This window comes from Toxorhynchites rutilus, chromosome 3 (assembly GCF_029784135.1).
Source record: "Toxorhynchites rutilus septentrionalis strain SRP chromosome 3, ASM2978413v1, whole genome shotgun sequence".
NCBI classification, from domain to species: Eukaryota; Metazoa; Arthropoda; class Insecta; order Diptera; family Culicidae; genus Toxorhynchites; species Toxorhynchites rutilus.
The window spans coordinates 148,226,076-148,245,071 of NC_073746.1; the positions used below are offsets into that span (position 1 = coordinate 148,226,076).

The window sequence follows — 18,996 nt, forward strand, 5'->3', positions numbered from 1 at the left end:
ATGATGGTGATAGAATCAAACTGGAAACTTTTGCTTGAGCCAGCGAGTGTCTCTGTAAAATCAAAATCAAATAACAATCATTGAGCCTCGATCGCGGCAGTAAAATATAGGTAGATAGTTGAAATCGAGTTGTTTCCTGTGCACTATTGCAATGCCACTTTTTTGTTTCTAGTATGAAACGATCTAAGCCAACGCAAAAGACCATATTAACGCAAGTTATTGGTGAGCGGGAAGGTAGATTTATGTGCACTTGAATGCTGACAAGGAAAAGAGTACAAGGGAAAATAAAATCATACATACACACAGATTCAATCTATTTTGACTCACTTGTTATTTTGTTTCGTGCGATCCTTCCAAAGGAATATTCATTTATTGAATTTTGTTTTCCACTCTTTGTTTTGTTATTTTCTCTATCAGTCCCGAATGAAGATGGTCGGGGAGTGTAAAATGATTCATCGTGCAATCTCACGATTGTTTACTGCATTCTTTTCGCCATGATTATTCCAAGCAGATATAAGAATGATCTATGATCAAGTGTGGAGAAATGAGCGAATGAACTTTTCCATACTTGAGTACAGGTCGGACTCGATTATCCGGAGTATTGATTTTTTTTCACTCCGGATATAATTATATATATATATATATATATATATATATATATATATATATATATATATATATATATATTTTCAAAACCTCATCATCAATATACATAGCAGATAATTAAAACTCCAATTCCAAGATGGCCTTAGGGACTACTAATTACACTACTAATTACAAGACTTGATTGTATACGGTTTGATTTTTTTTTTATTCGAAATGTGGCTTATTTCATGGAGAAATGTAACCTTTCAACGTTGAGGTGAAGTTTAACTGGCTATTACATGTACAGTGGGGTAAAAATCGTGATTTTGGAAGATTTTGCTTGAATTTTCACCAGGAATTGTTTATATCGATATTACAGCCAGATTAAGAAAGATAGAAGTTGGGTGTCAAAGAACAAATTGTAGAGCGGTTGAAGAACTTTAATTAAGTTGATAGAAACAATCTAGTTTAATCTAAATTTTAAGGATAAAATTAATAACAACACATTAACAATTATTAACTTTTTTCACTTCCAAAATGTTATTAAAATCCACTAATTCAGTTGTTCCACTACTATATCCTGTAGTAAATTTTCTCATCTTTCAAATGAAAACATCCGTATCGTCTTCCGTAGCGTACTTTCTAACACAGAGCCAATTTGAGGTAACAGAATCCGAAATAAAAAAAAAAAGATCTATAACTCGGTTATTGTTGAAATTCGAACATATGCGTAGGAGGATTTTTTTTTCATCAAACATGATTGTCTATCACTTCCTGAGAGAATCTGGATAAATTTATTTTTTTTCATGCGAGAAAGGTGTTTTCTTACTTTAAGGGGATGAATCAAACATCAAATTCCTCTTTCATTTTTAACCCTCCTGTACTCGCGTGCAAAATCATAACACCTATGCTCGCGCACGGTGTCACAGACCGAAAATTGAACTTCTCTGTAATGTTGCCATTGTGTATTTTTCAGGCTTTATTGACATTTTTCTGAAGAAGCGGGTATGATTGAATGAAAAAACTCCAAAAAATATGTTTTCGTCGTCTCTATTATGTTTTAATAGTCTTTAATTCAGCCTCCTCAAAATAGAGTAATTTTTGATGCTCCAATACAAATAACGAAATCCACTGTTATTTTTCACTGTTAACAATTAAAAGTAGGCAACTGAATATAATTCATGGAAGTATAAACAGCAATAAAAAAACATAAAAACGTATTAATCGATTGTGGTTTCATTGGAGTAAGAATCAGAACATAGCATAACTGCATGCTCGAAACAAACATATTTTTTTACATTTCATGCAATTGTTACGTGTTTTTCGGGGCTTTTATCGAAGAATCGAAGGTTCTGAAATATAAAGTTTGCATATTTCTAATATTCTTTGTCTCTGTTTTCTTGGTAAACTAAAAATAAATGCCTTTTTTGAGATGGGACATAAAAAGATGATATAAAAGGAACTTCCTTTTCTTTTTTTTTTGTTTTCTTGTCAATATTGTCCATTATAAAAAAATATCCCCGAAAATGTAACTGTTAATAATTACCATAAGCTACCGATTAGTTTATAGTTTACTGTTTACTATTCTTCCACAAGTGAAATTCTTTCACAAGTGTGTATGTGTATGACCATTATATTTAGCGAATAACTATACGAAAGTCAGACATTTATATTTTGCTTTTGAACGTATGACTCTAACGACGAATAGCTAATATATGGATCCGTTCAATCCAGTTACAAAAGGGACTGAAATCAAATAAGAATAGTCCGGTGATGATCTTATGCATTATATTCAATAAATATTCCACGCAACTAACATTAATTTATACATTTCATTCAACAATATTCTAGAATATGACATATTGTCCAAAAAAGTTACTCCTATACTCGCGTCGGTATGTCAGACCGAAAGTGCTAAAAAAGTGGCACACGTCCCCTTTGTACCAACACATGCGATACGCTAAACGATGACGAACGTCGAATAACGAAGCTAGAGAGAATCGCAAAGTCGTAGTGTTGATATTTTCTGAAAAATTAACGAATTATTGTTTTCTCGGTCTGACAGACCAATGCGCGAGTATAGGAGTGTTAAAAAACAAAAAGTACATGCAAAAAAAAACAAATAAAAAAAATTTTTTTGACTCGAATCAAATCCTGTATATAAATTAGATTGTATACAGTGAAAAGAAATCAAAAACTGTATATAATCGAGTCCGCGCTGTACTTTTGAAATGTTTTCATTCAGCTTGACCTGTTTCTATGTATGTTTGAATATGTTTTGTCCCAGTTGTCCCACATTACCAGAAAATTGACCCCGTTCCTGTTGAATGATTGATCTGAAATTTGGAACATACATTTAATTGTACTGTCATTATAAAACTACGTATTCCATGATCTTGAAAAATTCAATTTGGCCGTCGTTAAAAAATGGCTGAATGATCTGACTTGGAGAACTCGAAACACAATAAACAACATATAAATAAAAATATGGCGCTATCTTGCGGTGGCGGCAATTTTGGGTTTACATTTTTCATAAATAACTGTGTTCTACTAGTCAATCCATTTCATTTGATACCCATATTGATGGGGTACTGAGGAAATATGTATTCCGCCATTTTGTAGTGGCCGCCATCTTAGATTTGCATTTTTCATAAATAACTGTATTCTACTAGTTAAGCCCTTTCATTTGATACCCATATTAGCTATTTATTATGGAATTATTATACAAATTATACAAAATTTCCAAAAAATCAAAACCAAAATACTCCGGATAATCGAGTCTAAAATTCCGGATAATCGTATCCCGGATAATCGAGTCTCCGGATAATCGAGTTCGACCTGTATTAGCTAACTAGAGACTTGGGGCTTTTCAACAAACCAAAACTCGTATTAATTATATAGGTCGGACTCGATTATATACAGATTCGATAATATGCAATTTAGGACTCGATTATATACAATTTGAAAAAAAAATACTTTTTTGCATTTCAAATATGACTTATTTCAAGAAAAAATGTAACCTGTGAACATTAAGGTGGAATTTAAGTGGCTATCATATGTATATGTGCTTGAATTTTCACCAGGAATTGTTTATATCGATATTGCAGCGAAACTAAGAAAGATAGAAGTTGGCTGTCAAAGAACAAATTGTAGTGTGGTTTGAGAACTTTAATTTGATTGATAGAAACAATCAAGTTCAATATAAATTTTATAATATAAAATTATAAATCACACATAAAGATTACTAACTTTGAAATTTTCACTTCCAAAACAGTTATTCAAATCCACTAACTTAGAGATTCAGTACTATACCCTGTACTAAAGAATTGGTTTACGCCCCGTACTTTTTAGTGTAGAGCCAGTTAAGACAACAGAATCCAAAACAAAAAAAAAGTTCTATAACTCTGTCATTGTTGGAATTCGAACATATGCGTAGAAGGATTTTTTACAACAATTATGATCATCTATCACCTTCTGAGAGATTCTAAAAAAAATGTTTTGTGTGTTTTCTGACTCTGAGGAAATGAAAAATATTTGCATAAAAACGATTAAAAAACTTTTTTTTTGACTCACAGTACATTACACAACACAATATAAAAATATAAAAATTTTAAAAAAATATTAAACTGAATGGGATCTGGGGCCCTTTTCATTATCATTCTCGTTGTCAGTGGGGTTCTACTTTTCCAATTATGTGAATTTTAGATTGAACGTGAACGCAGAAGAGCCAAAATCATTGAAACTTGCCGACATGAATCGCGTAGATGTGAGGTTGTCTTAATAATTCCACTGCATCAGCTTCTACGTTGAAAATTTTTGCAACAAACACAGCTTGATCAAAACATCTTCTCTGCTCCTCTGTCTGCAGTTCCACATTCTGCATCAATCTTCGTATCGGAGAAGGTTCATCAGATCTCGCCACGGAAGACGTCGGAGGGCATATCTCACGAATTTCTCCTGTATTGCGTCGATTCCAGCGGTCCATGTTGACTAATATGGGCACCAAACTAGAGAGTTGGATTCCAGAATCGATCAAATCACAGTGCATGGTGTCAAGATTACGAACTTGAGAGACACGATGGAAAGACTGTCCTTCAATTGCGTATGCTATCGGATTGAGCTTGCGGTGGATCGGAGTAACGTTACATTTATGGATGCTTGGCATTAGCATGTTCCGTGTAAACCATTCAGTGAAACGATTCAGTAGCCGAAGCTTGGTAGTCCTCAATGCCTAAGCGTAAAACACTCGATAGCCAGGTGGTAGTACGACTGAGAGTTCAATAATGAAAATAGGAAAGGATCCATATTGGCCTCTTGTGGCATGCCAAACAGGTTCAAGAATTGTCCCAAAGTTACCGAGGTATGATTCGAATCAGCTGATAATATCCGCGGAGACAACATTTCTTCTTAATCGTTCCAACAGTATTCCATGGTCAACTCTATTGAAGGCTGATTTCAACTATGTGTAGACGGTGTCGACTTGAGCACCAGCATCAATGTTTTTATCACTGCTTTTTTTAAGGATGTGGGTATGCTATCGGAACTGGACTTTGAATATTTCAATTTGTTTATGGCGAATATCGGTTTGATCTCTTTGATTTCCCAGTAGCACACATCTCATGGTGTATCTCTACAAACGACCATGATTCGGCATCCTAACGAAATCGTATAATTGAATACGTATTTAAAGCGAGTTGATTTACTGAGAGATCGGGTGAGAGAATGATTGAGAACGAAAATAGCGATTGAAAAGTCCTTGCTTTTAAGTTTTAAGTTAACTATAAAACTAAAACTAAAAGTCTGCAAAAATTGGCAAAATTTTAAAAAAATGTCAAAAAAGCAAGAAAAAATTTCATAAAAGTCCTTGTTCTCTTCTAAAATGGTTTGCACAATAATAAATCAATTATACCAGTTCACACTGTTAAATAAATATGGAAATTTTATTCAAAGAACATTTCATGCAAACTGCCACCCAGACAAGGATCATACAATCTCTGGAGAAATTAAATGTTTACCCTTGGTCTCAGGAATGAATAAAACAATAATGATGATGCTCAGAAAGCAAATGAATGCAAATATCGCCACGGCTCCATAGAGTTGTATGACTTCAACCAAAACAGGTAAGATCTAGAGAACAATAATTCGAACGTTTAATTCGTTCAGAAATATATCTTATGAAGTATGTATTCACCTACCTTGACAGTGATGAACGAGAATATTGAAACCGCTATCATACTGATTGCGTTCCCAGCATTACATATCTATAACGAGACATTTTTTTAATGAACATATAATTGAAAATTATGAAAAAACCTACCTTTGCTGGTAGCATCTCTGGCAACACGAAAAACGGTATACTGCAAAGTCCCACACAAAACATGAACACAGTTGCCGAGAGACTAACAATCGGTATCCAATCGAAGTTCGATAGATCAGAACCGTGCGATACCAACCAAGCAAACATCCCCAAACTTGTTAACCCAAGTCCCGTGCCTAAAGTTGATACCACCAGAAGAATCTTTCTTCCTGCCAAATCTATAAAGATGAAGGACGCAACTGTTCCAAAGATTTGAATCGCACCCATTATGATAGCTGATGTCCCTGGATCCAGTTTGGAACCGGATTCACTAAAGATTGAGACGGCGTAGGTTAGGATCGCGAAAACTCCACAAAATTGATTCAGGAACATCAAGAAGATTCCAACCGAGATGCCCCTTATTGCAGCGGGAGAAGCTGAAATTCAAAACATATATCGTTAAAATGATGGTGCTAATGGAAACACTAGGTTTACAAAAGTCCTTCAAACTGATTCTGTGACTGTCGACTTTAGCTGCAAGGATGAACGTTTTCATTTGTTCAAATTCCAGCTTGATTTCTGCAGTATTGTCTGGATGGTGTTTCACTCCTCTATAGAACATGAGCGAACGGCGAGCATCCTCTATTTTTCTTTGCCTCAGCAATGATTGAGGCGTTTCAGGTATGAAGTTCATTGCAATCAAGAACGCTATCGGCAAAGTCATCATCACCAGAGGGACGGTCCTGTATGGCAGACAATCTCCTATTATGTACATCAGTAGAATACCTGAGTTTCCAGTCAATGCTAAAACTGAACCGAGCACTCCTCGAATCCTGAAATGTAAATCTAAGGTAAGTAATGAAATTAACGAATACGGTATGGCACTCTGCCTGCTTTCAGATATGTCAGCTATAAATAACGGGAATGTAACGATTACTCCGCATCCGGCTGCTCCTTCCAGAAATCTCGCAATATACAAATGGTAAACGGATGTTCCGAACAGAACGATAAGCCAAAATCCCTAAAACATATATTGCGGTGAAGCATGCGACATCGATATTTAAAGGATTGTACAAAACCATGTTTGGAATTATTATGCAAATAATGCTTTTCTTCACACCAAGTGTAGCAGCAAGATAGCCGTAAATAACGGCTCCGGCTAGTCCACCCAAACATAATATTGATCCAATCCATGATCCTTGCTCAACACTAATCGGACCAGTTTCTAGCGGGGAATCGTCCGATTGAAGCAACGGAAGAAAAGGTGAAACCCATCCTAGTGCTGCTCCATGGGAAAGATTTATAATGTTAACTGAAAATGGACATCCTTTTGAGAATTTCGAAAAATGGAAACAATTGAGAACAAATTACTGATGCAAGTAGAGAGCACTTGGTAGGAAACACTTTTTGAAAGTCCTAAATAATCGCACATTTTGAATGCCGTATTCGCTCGGGTCGGTGGTTCCATTCACAGTGAATGTGACCATAAACAAATTTACATGATTCTCACATTGTGTATGTGTGCTTGAAACTCAAATAAGCCAGTCAGTAATCAGTCTGGGGATAATATTTCAACGAGATACCATGCAGATGGATTTGAACGGATGAATGCATCATGCAAGATGCGTCTCCTGAATTCAAAATCAAACAATGTTTGTCGTATCATCAAATAAATGCACTGAAATTCAACTAACCGTTAGTTTTCTTCTCGTGCTACAAGGTGTTTTTTGCAATGTAATATCACCATTTTCATATCAAACTTATCAGCTTCTGTTGCGGTTTTATATATTTTTCTAATTTTCCATAACCAAATTGAAATCCTGCATGATATAAAAAATAACAACCGTGATGATTTGAAAATTTATTCCAGAGTCTAATGTAAATTTACTAAACTGTAATATTATAAATAATTGAATATTGAAAGCCCTCACATTCTTTGAGGTATAGGTTACATTTTAACATAATTTTAACTACAATTTACAGATATTGATACAGTATATAATTTATAATGCTAAAAAAGTGCCAGTCAAAACCAGTGACAAAATGTTTGCGTTAAAAAATTCCGTAAAAAAACAAGCATCGTTCATTTTCCAATTTTTGTAGTTGTTTTGACTATTTTGTTTGCAAACTATAGAGCGTTTAGAGCGTCCGAATTTAGTTTATAGAACTATCAAGTTTATTATGCATTTTTTAGAATAAAACTAACAACGAAAACTCAAAAACCACTAACTTTTAAGTTTTCTACCCTCAAAATGTTACTTAAATCTATGAATTTAGATGTTACATTAAAATAAAATAAAAAATAAATTGAATACAAAAATATAAAATATATTTTTTCCATTTTTCAGCGTATTTTTTATGTACGGCCAATTCCGCCAAGTTTTCGTAATTATTGATTGTATTTGTCTTTTATAGTATACATGTTTCTTCTTTCTTGAAAAAAATCATTTATGGAAAAAGAGGAAAAATAGATTTTTTGGACCATCGGTTAGCTTTCAAGAATCATAAGTTAAAAGCGATAAAAATCACATTTCTGAATTTTTGATACCTTATGTAAAAAAAACTCAGCTTTCATGTATACAGCGCCCATGGTCCCGAAACCATGTTAACTATTAAAAAAAAAAACAAATACAATCAATAATATAATTATTTTTCCAAAAAAAAAACTCGCCGCCCGAAGGCCCGAAGAGTTTTACACAGCGACGGAAAGGGAAAGGTGGCAAATATCTTCTAGAATATAGATCATGAAACTGAATAAAAAGCCTGATTTGGCAGGTCATCTGCACCTGCGACTAGGGAAGCAATATTTCCATCGCAACTGGATCCTTCAACCATATACGTCATGGAATGCCTGGAGATATGTCTGCTGCATTTTCTCATCCAAACACGAGAAACCTGTTCTATTTTGACCGGATTTGGCACCCTGCCAATATCGGTGGCGATGAAGTAATCTGATGATGGTGCCTAAAGAAACCGAAGGAAACGAATAATCGGCTTCCTTCCTATTTACAGAAGACTAAGTAAACATGTGATTAATCAATAGAAATAAGAATAGAATTGAGAATTTATCTTAATCATCAAAATCGTCACAATCTCCTTATATCCCATCCTTTTCATGGAAAAATATTGTAATTCTATTATACTCGTGTAATCGATTTCGTATCCCATTCACCATAACATTCAGTTGAATCTTTATAAATTAGTTGTTTTAGAAAATATGGTTAAGACTGTGGCTCGAAATATATAAAAAAAAACCTCTTTTAGCTGTAATTTTTCACCTTAGAAAGCAGAACATGCACGAAAGTAGCTTTATGCTGGTACTTGCTTAAACTTCAGAAATCTTTCAGAATATTCATTCATTAAGAATTGATTCAGATCTAATTTCAAATTACTAAGCCAACGGTGGTTCTACGTTAACCTCGCGGTTGTATCACAGATATAACCCATTCCTAAATTTTTTCGCTTTATTTGTAATGTCCAAACCGACTTCCCACCAAATTTGACATTGTAACCCACCGTTCGGTTACATGCTATAATAATGAAAAAAGGAAAACTCCCACATGAAGAATGAGAAATGACCATTTATGCTGGACAAGTTTTTCAGTACAAACCTGAACTTCATGCCTAATGCGTGGAGTGATCCGGAACAATAGTTTTACCACCAAATATTGACGTTAAAAGCTAAGGACATGTGTAGTGCCAAAGTGTGCTAGTTGCGCGAATGTAAAACCCTGAACCACAATATACTATTACACAAATTACAGCTATGGAATACGGGGTTTAGCTAACGATATTATTCGCAGTTACTTGAGCAGAAGGCAACAGTTCGTGATGATCAAAGACGAAAGAAGCACTCTCCGGTCTATAAGTATAGGAGTGCCACAAGGAAGCAATATTGGTCCCCTCTTGTTCCTTCTCTACATAAATGACATAGGGAACTTGCCACTTAAAGGAATACCAAAGTTATTTGCCGACGACACTGCACTTTTCTACCCAAATCATAGTATATCTTCTATCATTTCATGCATCAATGACGATTTGCAGATACTCACGAGATATTTTGACACAAATTTGCTTTCACTAAATCTATCGAAGACCAAATACATGGTGTTCCATTCTCCGAGGAAGAAAATTCCTTTGCATGACAGTCCATCACTTGGGTCTGTAGTTATCGAAAAAGTACCCAGCTTCAAATATTTAGGTTTGGTGTTGGATCCCACGCTTTCATGGGGAAATCAAATGGATTTTGTGCGAAGGAAGGTTGCATCTTTATGTGGTATCATGTATCGTGTTAGTAAATTTGTGTCTCGAAATGCCCTTATGACTTTCTATCATGGTTGTATTCATTCCCATTTGCAGTATTTAATAATCGTTTGGGGTCATGCTTGTAAATCCAAGCTAAAAAAATTACAAGTATTACAAAACAGATGCTTAAAAATAATTTTTAACTTGCCGCAGTTATATTCCTCCTTTCAACTGTATACAAACGCGTCGCACAGAATTCTCCCTTTACGTGGTCTGTGCAAGTTGCAGTCTTGCTTGTTTGTATACGACGTGATTAAAAATCAGAATATGCTTTGTAACCTCATTCTACCGACCACAACTCATGAGCACAATACTCGGTATGCTCATAATCTAATGCGTTCGAGAACCTTCACAAATCTAGGGCAAATGCGTATTTCTTTCTACGGTCCATCTGTGTACAATGCCCTACCGGATCGTCTGAAAGGGTTGAATAATCGACTGTTATTTAAAACCAGTTTGAAACAGCATTTAAAATTAGAAGTTGGAAATCTTTTGACATAAAGTCGTGCTAATTACCAGTGGCACATTGCATTCATATCGTGTTTTAATATATTGAACTGTAGATGCTAGGTTTTTACATTTAAGGGATCCCTTCAAAGGAACATAGTTCCACTGGGTACATCCCTACAGAATATTAGTAAATAATGCTTATCACACACACCTTAACATGAACTGATCTAAAACTGTGTTAATATCTGTGGTTTTGTTTTTTGTTTTGTAGCTACCAATTTGTATTTGTTTGTGTTTCTATTGTCCAAAAAAAAAAAAAACAAAAAGGAGCCCATTACCAGGGGGCTCTGTGTGAGCTCTTTGGTGTGGGGGTGTGTTGGTGGGCCTTTAAAAAAAAAAAAAAAAAGAAAAAAAAAAAAAAAAAGAAAATATACCATCGCATGGCTGCATGGCTGCATACGCATGGCTGCAAAGACCAGGCCATCATCGACGCAGCCATAGTCGGCCAGGCGGTATATAACCAGCGGAACCTAAGTATGGCCTACATCGATTACAGGAAGGCTTATGACTCCATACCTCACTCGTTTCTCGTCCGGGTATTGGAGCTCTACAAAATTGATCCCGTCGTCGTTAGGTTCCTGCAGCATGCGATGAGGCAGTGGAGTACGTCTCTGCACCTCAGTGATGGGGAAAATGTGTTGCAGTCTAGAACGCTGCAGATAAAGAGGGGGATATTCCAAGGCGACTCTTTCAGCCCGCTTTGGTTTTGTCTGGCACTGAACCCCCTCAGTAGGACGCTCAATAGAAACGGTCATGGCTATAAAATAAGGTATGGCGACGGCGCCCACGAAGAAGTGACCCATACCTTTTACATGGACGATCTCAAGGTCTCGCTGATTCACGTCAGCGTCTAGGTGTAGCTATCCGGGTTGTCGAAGACATAAGCAGGGACATCTGTATGGAGTTCGGCCTCGACAAGTGTCGCTGTGTCCACCTGCTGAAAGGACAACTTACCGAATCCGGAGGCTACGAGGTCTATGACGGCGAGTTTATAAGAGACATGGTTCGTGGCGAATCCTATAAATATCTTGGATTCCGACAGCTCACCGGGATTCGCCACTCCGACATCAAGACGGAGCTGCGAGACAAGTTCTTGAGTCGAGTGAACTGTGTCCTGAGGACTTTCCTCAACGCGGGGAACAAGGTACGCGCGATCAACACATTCGCGGTTCCCCTGCTGACCTTCAGTTTTGGTGTAGTCAAATGGAGCAAAACTAACCTAGAGGACCTTGAGAGGAGGATGAGGAAAGCATTCAAAGAGGCCGGAATGCACCATCCTCAATCGGCACTGGAGAGAGTTTCACTACCACGCAAAGAAGGGGGACTTGGAATCGTCGACATTTCTGCACTGTGTGTTGCCCAGGTACGACAACTGCGCGAGTACTTCGCAGAACGCGCCAACCAAAACGCGCTATACCGGGCTGTCTGCGCCGCCGACAGAGGATACAGCGCTCTGCACTTGGCGCAAGCGGAGTACCAACTCAACTGCAATCTGCAGACAGTGGAGGAGAAGATTGCAGCTTGGAAGCAGAAGGCAGTGCATGGTGCCCACCCCCATCAACTGGACCGGCCACACGTCGACAAGGCCGCATCTAATCTGTGGCTAACGCGTGGTGAACTCTCTTCAGTAGTAGAAGCCGACATGATAGCCATCCAGGACAGGATAATGCCGACGAGAAACTGCAGGCGGTACGTCTGGCATCAAGACGTTGATGACATTTGCCGGATGTGCCATCAACCAGGTGAAAACATAGAGCACATTATGGGAGGCTGTCCCGTTTTGGCCAACGCAGCCTACACCGAGCGCCACAACAACGTGGCCCGTATTGTTCATCGACAACTGGCGCTCCAATGTGCTCTACTGGAAGACAACGTACCAAACTACCGGTACCTGCCTGCACCTGTCCTGGAAAATGACCGTTTCAAGCTGTACTGGGATCGCACTGTTCTGACCGACCTCTCGATCCACCACAACCGTCCAGATATAATGGTTTACGACAAGAGCGACCGCAAAGTCACCATCATCGATGTCGCTATTCCACTGAACCAGAATCTGGAGGAGACCCACGGTCGCAAAATCTGCAAGTACCGACCATTGGCCGTGGAGCTCAAGGAACTGTGGGGGCTAAGGGAGGTCCCAAGAATTGTTCCAGTCGTTCTCTCTGGAACTGGAATTATCCCGAAGACACTTCTGGAAGCGCTAAAGGTGTTGAACATCGAGAAGGAATTGGCCGGCATCCAAAAGTCGGTCATCCTTAGCACCTGCGCGATTGTCCGACAATTCCTCGGTCAGGACTAAAACAGCACGAGCATGCAGATACGTGCATTCCGCAGAGCCTAGTCCCCCTTTGGCATTCAGAAGCCCGGGGGCAGGTGAAAATTCTGGCTAGGTTCGCCTAGTTAAGAAGTGAGATAAGTCTGTGAAAAAAAAAAAGAAAAAAAAAAAAGAAAAAAAAGAAAAAAAAGCATGGGTTCTCAAATGGGGATCAACATAGGGTAGGAGCCTGCCTGTTGGTCTCAAATGTTCCTATCTCACGCCTCCACGAAGATCATATGACGACATTTTTAGATCGGGCGTGAACTGGAAACACACACCTGGTCTTGGCTCCGAGAACGGGTGTCGAAAGTGGCTAAGTGAGGGGGTGCGAGCGAGTCAGAGCGCTATATCTCTCCCGGGGAAGGCCTCCCGGGTCATGGAGGCCTTGCCAACCCGCTGTCTCCCGGGCAAAGGAGATACACCCAATAACATGGAGCTACGATCACGAAGATTAATTAGAATGCGATCACCCGAGGAGGGTCCCCGAACTGGAGCTGGTCCTGGAACGGGCGTAAGAGCGAGCGGCCAGCGGCTGGAGGGCGATGTGCAAGAGCGGGCCACCAGCCGGGTTCAACCCGAAGAGCTACCGCCACACGGAAACAGCAGCCATCGACATCACCCAAGAAACGCTGCGCCTACGAGACGTGTTGCGACTGCCAGACGACAGTCGTCCACACTTGTGGGTACCACTAGGCGCCGGATCATGTGGACACACGAAATGAATGAATTCGTGATCCGCGCCTATTACATCTGCACTGCTTTGGAGACGGACATGAGCGGTCGCCCTCGAATACTAACAATGTTCGAGGAAGCGTATCCAGAGTTCGTCGGGAGGCTTGATCAGAACGCGATGAACGCGAGGCGTAGAGCGATAGTACGCAACAACATGCTCTCCCAAACGCAAATCGACGAGATCAAGCAGCAGGTGCAGAGAGAAATAAGCTCCAGGAACAACAGAGCAAGCGATGTGTCGAGACGAAGTTCAGTACGGCTGAGCAATTCATTCGCGAGTGGGGCACGCGAATCAGCACCAGTGGAGGCCACAGTACTACAACCCCCTGAGCCGGAAGACCCACAGCCAGATCAACAACTACTACGCGATCTGGTCTTCCACTACGACGAGGCGATCTCACAGTTCCGCGACACAGACCCATTGTCGCGCCCCAGGATCCCGAAGTTGCAGCATTCCCGCAGGCTGACAAGTGCAGTAAAGCTCATGAACGAGCACGTTCTTCCGCTGCACTTGGTTGATGCTGAGAACATGGAGGAGCTGCAACTGAAAGTTTACTGTGCTGCTGTGGCGACCGCCAAAAGTTTAGGATACCGTATTAGGCCAAGAGGCGGACTGCTCCAACATCTCCGTGAAAGGCGTGAGCCTCCATGGCGAAGGAGATTGGAGCAACGGATCCTAAACAAGCGCGCCGCAATTGGAAGACTGATGGCGTACAAAAGAGGCAACAGATCGGCGAAATTATGTCGCCAAGTTGCTGTGATCGTGCGGCCTACTGAACTTCGCCAGCTGGGAGCTCACCAGCTGACGGAAAAACTCGACACACTGGTACAGCAATTGAGCGTCCTAACTAAACGGCTGAAACGTTACTCTGACTCTGCAAAGCGCCAGGAACAAAATCGGATGTTCAGAGATAACGAAAAAGCGTTCTACGACCACATTAGCGACGAGAAGCCCGACTACCGCGAAGGTTTGCCAGATATTAGCGATGTGACGAACTTCTGGGCTGGTATTTGGGAGACCCCAGTACAACATCGCGACGGGCAAATGTGGTTAAGACGGGAGGAGGAGAGTTGTGGTGAAATTGGAGAGATGCCAGCTATCATCGTCGAAGAGAACGATGTCCGCGAAGCCTCGCGGTACCTGAGGAACTGGGCAGCACCGGGCCCCGATGGTGTTCAGAACTTCTGGCACAAGAAGCTGACCGTCGCACATCAAAAGATAGCTGAGTGCTTCAACAAGGTGCTACGTGACCCACACAACCTCCCTGAATTCGCCACCCGTGGCGTCACATTCCTCCTCCCGAAAGACAGCAACACATTGAACCCATCAAAGTACAGGCCGATAACGTGCCTATCGAGTCTGTACAAGATATTAAGCAGCATCATAACCGCCAAAGTTTCTGCCCACTGCGAACAACACCATATCATCGCAGAAGAGCAGAAAGGATGCAGGAAAAATACGCATGGCTGCAAAGACCAGGCCATCATCGACGCAGCCATAGTCGGCCAGGCGGTATATAACCAGCGGAACCTAAGTATGGCCTACATCGATTACAGGAAGGCTTATGACTCCATACCTCACTCGTTTCTCGTCCGGGTATTGGAGCTATACAAGATTGATCCCGTCGTCGTTAGGTTCCTGCAGCATGCGATGAGGCAGTGGAGCACGTCTCTGCACCTCAGTGATGGGGAAAATGTGTTGCAGTCTAGAACGCTGCAGATAAAGAGGGGGATATTCCAAGGCGACTCTTTCAGCCCGCTTTGGTTTTGTCTGGCACTGAACCCCCTCAGTAGGACGCTCAATAGAAACGGTCATGGCTATAAAATAAGGTATGGCGACGGCGCCCACGAAGAAGTGACCCATACCTTCTACATGGATGATCTCAAGGTCTACGCTGATTCACGTCAGCGTCTAGGTGTAGCTATCCGGGTTGTCGAAGACATAAGCAGGGACATCTGCATGGAGTTCGGCCTCGACAAGTGCCGCTGTGTCCATCTGCTGAAAGGGCAGCTTACCGAATCCGGAGGTTACGAGGTCTATGACGGCGAGTTCATAAGAGACATGGTTCGTGGCGAATCCTATAAATATCTTGGATTCCGACAGCTCACCGGGATTCGCCACTCCGACATCAAGACGGAGCTGCGAGACAAGTTCTTGAGTCGAGTGAACTGTGTCCTGAGGACTTTCCTCAACGCGGGGAACAAGGTACGCGCGATCAACACATTCGCGGTTCCCCTACTGACCTTCAGTTTTGGTGTAGTCAAATGGAGCAAAACTAACCTAGAGGACCTTGAGAGGAGGATGAGGAAAGCATTCAAAGAGGCCGGAATGCACCATCCTCAATCGGCACTGGAGAGAGTTTCACTGCCACGCAAAGAAGGGGGACTTGGAATAGTCGACATATCTGCACTGTGTGTTGCCCAGGTACGACAACTGCGCGAGTACTTCGCAGAACGCGCCAACCAAAACGCGCTATACCGGGCTGTCTGCGCCGCCGACAGAGGATACAGCGCTCTGCACTTGGCGCAAGCGGAGTACCAACTCAACTGCAATCTGCAGACAGTGGAGGAGAAGATTGCAGCTTGGAAGCAGAAGGCAGTGCATGGTGCCCACCCCCATCAACTGGACCGGCCACACGTCGACAAGGCCGCATCTAATCTGTGGCTAACGCGTGGTGAACTCTCTTCAGTAGTAGAAGCCGACATGATAGCCATCCAGGACAGGATAATGCCGACGAGAAACTGCAGGCGGTACGTCTGGCATCAAGACGTTGATGACATTTGCCGGATGTGCCATCAACCAGGTGAAAACATAGAGCACATTATGGGAGGCTGTCCCGTTTTGGCCAACGCAGCCTACACCGAGCGCCACAACAACGTGGCCCGTATTGTTCATCGACAACTGGCGCTCCAATGTGCTCTACTGGAAGACAACGTACCAAACTACCGGTACCTGCCTGCACCTGTCCTGGAAAATGACCGTTTCAAGCTGTACTGGGATCGCACTGTTCTGACCGACCTCTCGATCCACCACAACCGCCCAGATATAATGGTTTACGACAAGAGCGACCGCAAAGTCACCATCATCGATGTCGCTATTCCACTGAACCAGAATCTGGAGGAGACCCACGGTCGCAAAATCTGCAAGTACCGACCATTGGCCGTGGAGCTCAAGGAACTGTGGGGGCTAAGGGAGGTCCCAAGAATTGTTCCAGTCGTTCTCTCTGGAACTGGAATTGTCCCGAAGACACTTCTGGAAGCGCTAAAGGTGTTGAACATGGAGAAGGAATTGGCCGGCATCCAAAAGTCGGTCATCCTTAGCACCTGCGCGATTGTCCGACAATTTCTCGGTCAGGACTGAAACAGCACGAGCATGCAGATACGTGCATTCCGCAGAGCCTAGTCCCCCTTTGGCATTCAGAAGCCCGGGGGCAGGTGAAAATTCTGGCTAGGTTCGCCTAGTTAAGAAGTGAGATAAGTCTGCCAAAAAAAAAAAAAAAAAAAAACGAAGGCCCTTTACTGGACGCTTATGATAGGCCAGATCACGTAGAGCGCATAACAGGTATGCGCCTACTGGTGCATTCTGGTAGTACCTCGTCAAATGAAATATATACATATAAAAATACATACAATATGTACATACATACAAAAAAATAAAATATAAACATAATGAAATAAATACACACAAATGAAACACAAATTTCTACATTACTCGAGAATTAATCAAGCAAATGAGATCAAATTTGGCATGTGGAGATTTTAGGATGCAATAAATATTTCTATGGTGGTTAGATACACCTCTCATCTCTCTTAGGTGGGGCTGCCATAGAAATGAAACACAAATTTCTGCATTACTCGAGAATTAATCAAGCAAATGAAACCATATTTTGCATGTGAAGGTTTTAGGGTGCAATAAATGTTTCTATGATGGTTAGATTATCCATCCCCCTCTCTTAGAGGGGACTGTCATACAAATGAAACACAAATTTCTGAATGACTCGAGAAATAATCAAGCAAACGAAACCAAATTTGGCATGTGGAGATTTTAGGATCCAATAAATATTTCTATGGTGGTTAGACACTCCTCCCGCTCTCTAAGGGTGGGCTGTCATACAAATGAAACATAAATTTCTGCATAACTCGAAAACTAATCAAGCAAATGGAGCCAAATTTGGCATATGAAAGTTTTACGGGGCACGAAAAATTTCTATGGTGTATACACTCCTCCCCCTCTCTAACTCGAAAACTAATCAAGCACAATTTGGGATTTGAGGGTTTTTGGGTATGAGAAATGTTTCTATGATGGTATGACACCCGTTTATGGGACCCTAGAGAGGGGGTCCCATAAAAATATTACACATATTTCAACCAAAAATATTCCAACCAACCATGACAACTGAAAATTTTCGGAAAACTCTGAAGGAAAAAGGGAAAATTCGGAAAATTAAATTCCCATATGTTCTACAATTACATAGTGACAAGTGCTGTTAGTCCATTTGATGTTTGCGCTAGAGAAATTGATCTTTGTTCGAAACTGGAAATTGATTATAATGTGATGAAACGCACTCCTATATCTTCTTCTATCTATACCAACAAAAAAAAAGGATCGTCGGATGTGTTGATAAGAGCAGAACTCAAGGAAGGAATTGTCCGATTTAGGGCTGTCTTTATTCTATCGTATTTTCTGTATAAAACATTTATTGCATGTAACGGAGAAACATGTTATTTGCAAGTGGTTGAAAAATCTTGAACGAGAATTGTGTCTGAAAATAATCTGATATTATAATGATGAGTTTTGTTAGAAATACTAGGAATTATATAGTAAAAAGTAAATTCAACGGGGACGAATAGAAGATCAATCAATGAACAGTTCTGCGATTAGACCAATGAACTTGCTCATAGTAAGAAAACGTTTTCTGTTGATGTTTGAAATTGATAACATAAAACAAATTTTGGGCGGGACGAAGTTTGCCGGGTCAGCTAGTGATTTATAAATGTAGCTGGGGTGTAAGTCTTTCCATGATTAAATAGCGATACAAACTGAGAGCTAACTAACTATCTAACTGGAACGCGTATGATTAACTATCTGACTGGAAGGCGTATGTCCGCTTGTTATCAAGACCTTCAACACAATGAAATACGACTTTTCGAAATATTGTATTATTTAATTATTAGTGAAAAAGGTGACCATACTGCAGAGTGGATTTCATGATAAGAAAGTCAGTCAGTCAGTCGCTTTTATGTTTACTAA

At 40.6% G+C, this 18,996-nt stretch overlaps 1 protein-coding gene across 3 annotated transcripts in view; it reads right to left on the reverse strand.

Moving 5' to 3' along the window:
• The window catches only part of LOC129775784 (facilitated trehalose transporter Tret1-2 homolog), a 42,198-nt gene extending 34,854 nt beyond the window's left edge, over positions 1 to 7,344 (reverse strand). The window contains exons 1-7 of one of the 3 annotated variants that reach the window (XM_055780876.1): positions 7,253 to 7,344; positions 6,961 to 7,193; positions 6,772 to 6,902; positions 6,377 to 6,714; positions 5,903 to 6,318; positions 5,781 to 5,846; positions 5,492 to 5,712 (exon numbers count right to left, since the gene is read on the reverse strand). In XM_055780876.1, the coding sequence (XP_055636851.1) occupies positions 5,569 to 5,712; positions 5,781 to 5,846; positions 5,903 to 6,318; positions 6,377 to 6,714; positions 6,772 to 6,902; positions 6,961 to 7,193; positions 7,253 to 7,313 (1,389 nt within the window). In that variant the 5' untranslated portion in view covers positions 7,314 to 7,344 and the 3' untranslated portion in view covers positions 5,492 to 5,568. Of the gene's footprint in view, positions 1 to 5,491; positions 5,713 to 5,780; positions 5,847 to 5,902; positions 6,319 to 6,376; positions 6,715 to 6,771; positions 6,903 to 6,960; positions 7,194 to 7,252 lie in introns of those variants that run through there. The other 2 variants (XM_055780877.1, XM_055780875.1) reach the window with 2 other exon arrangements.
• Positions 7,345 to 18,996: the final 11,652 nt, after the last annotated feature.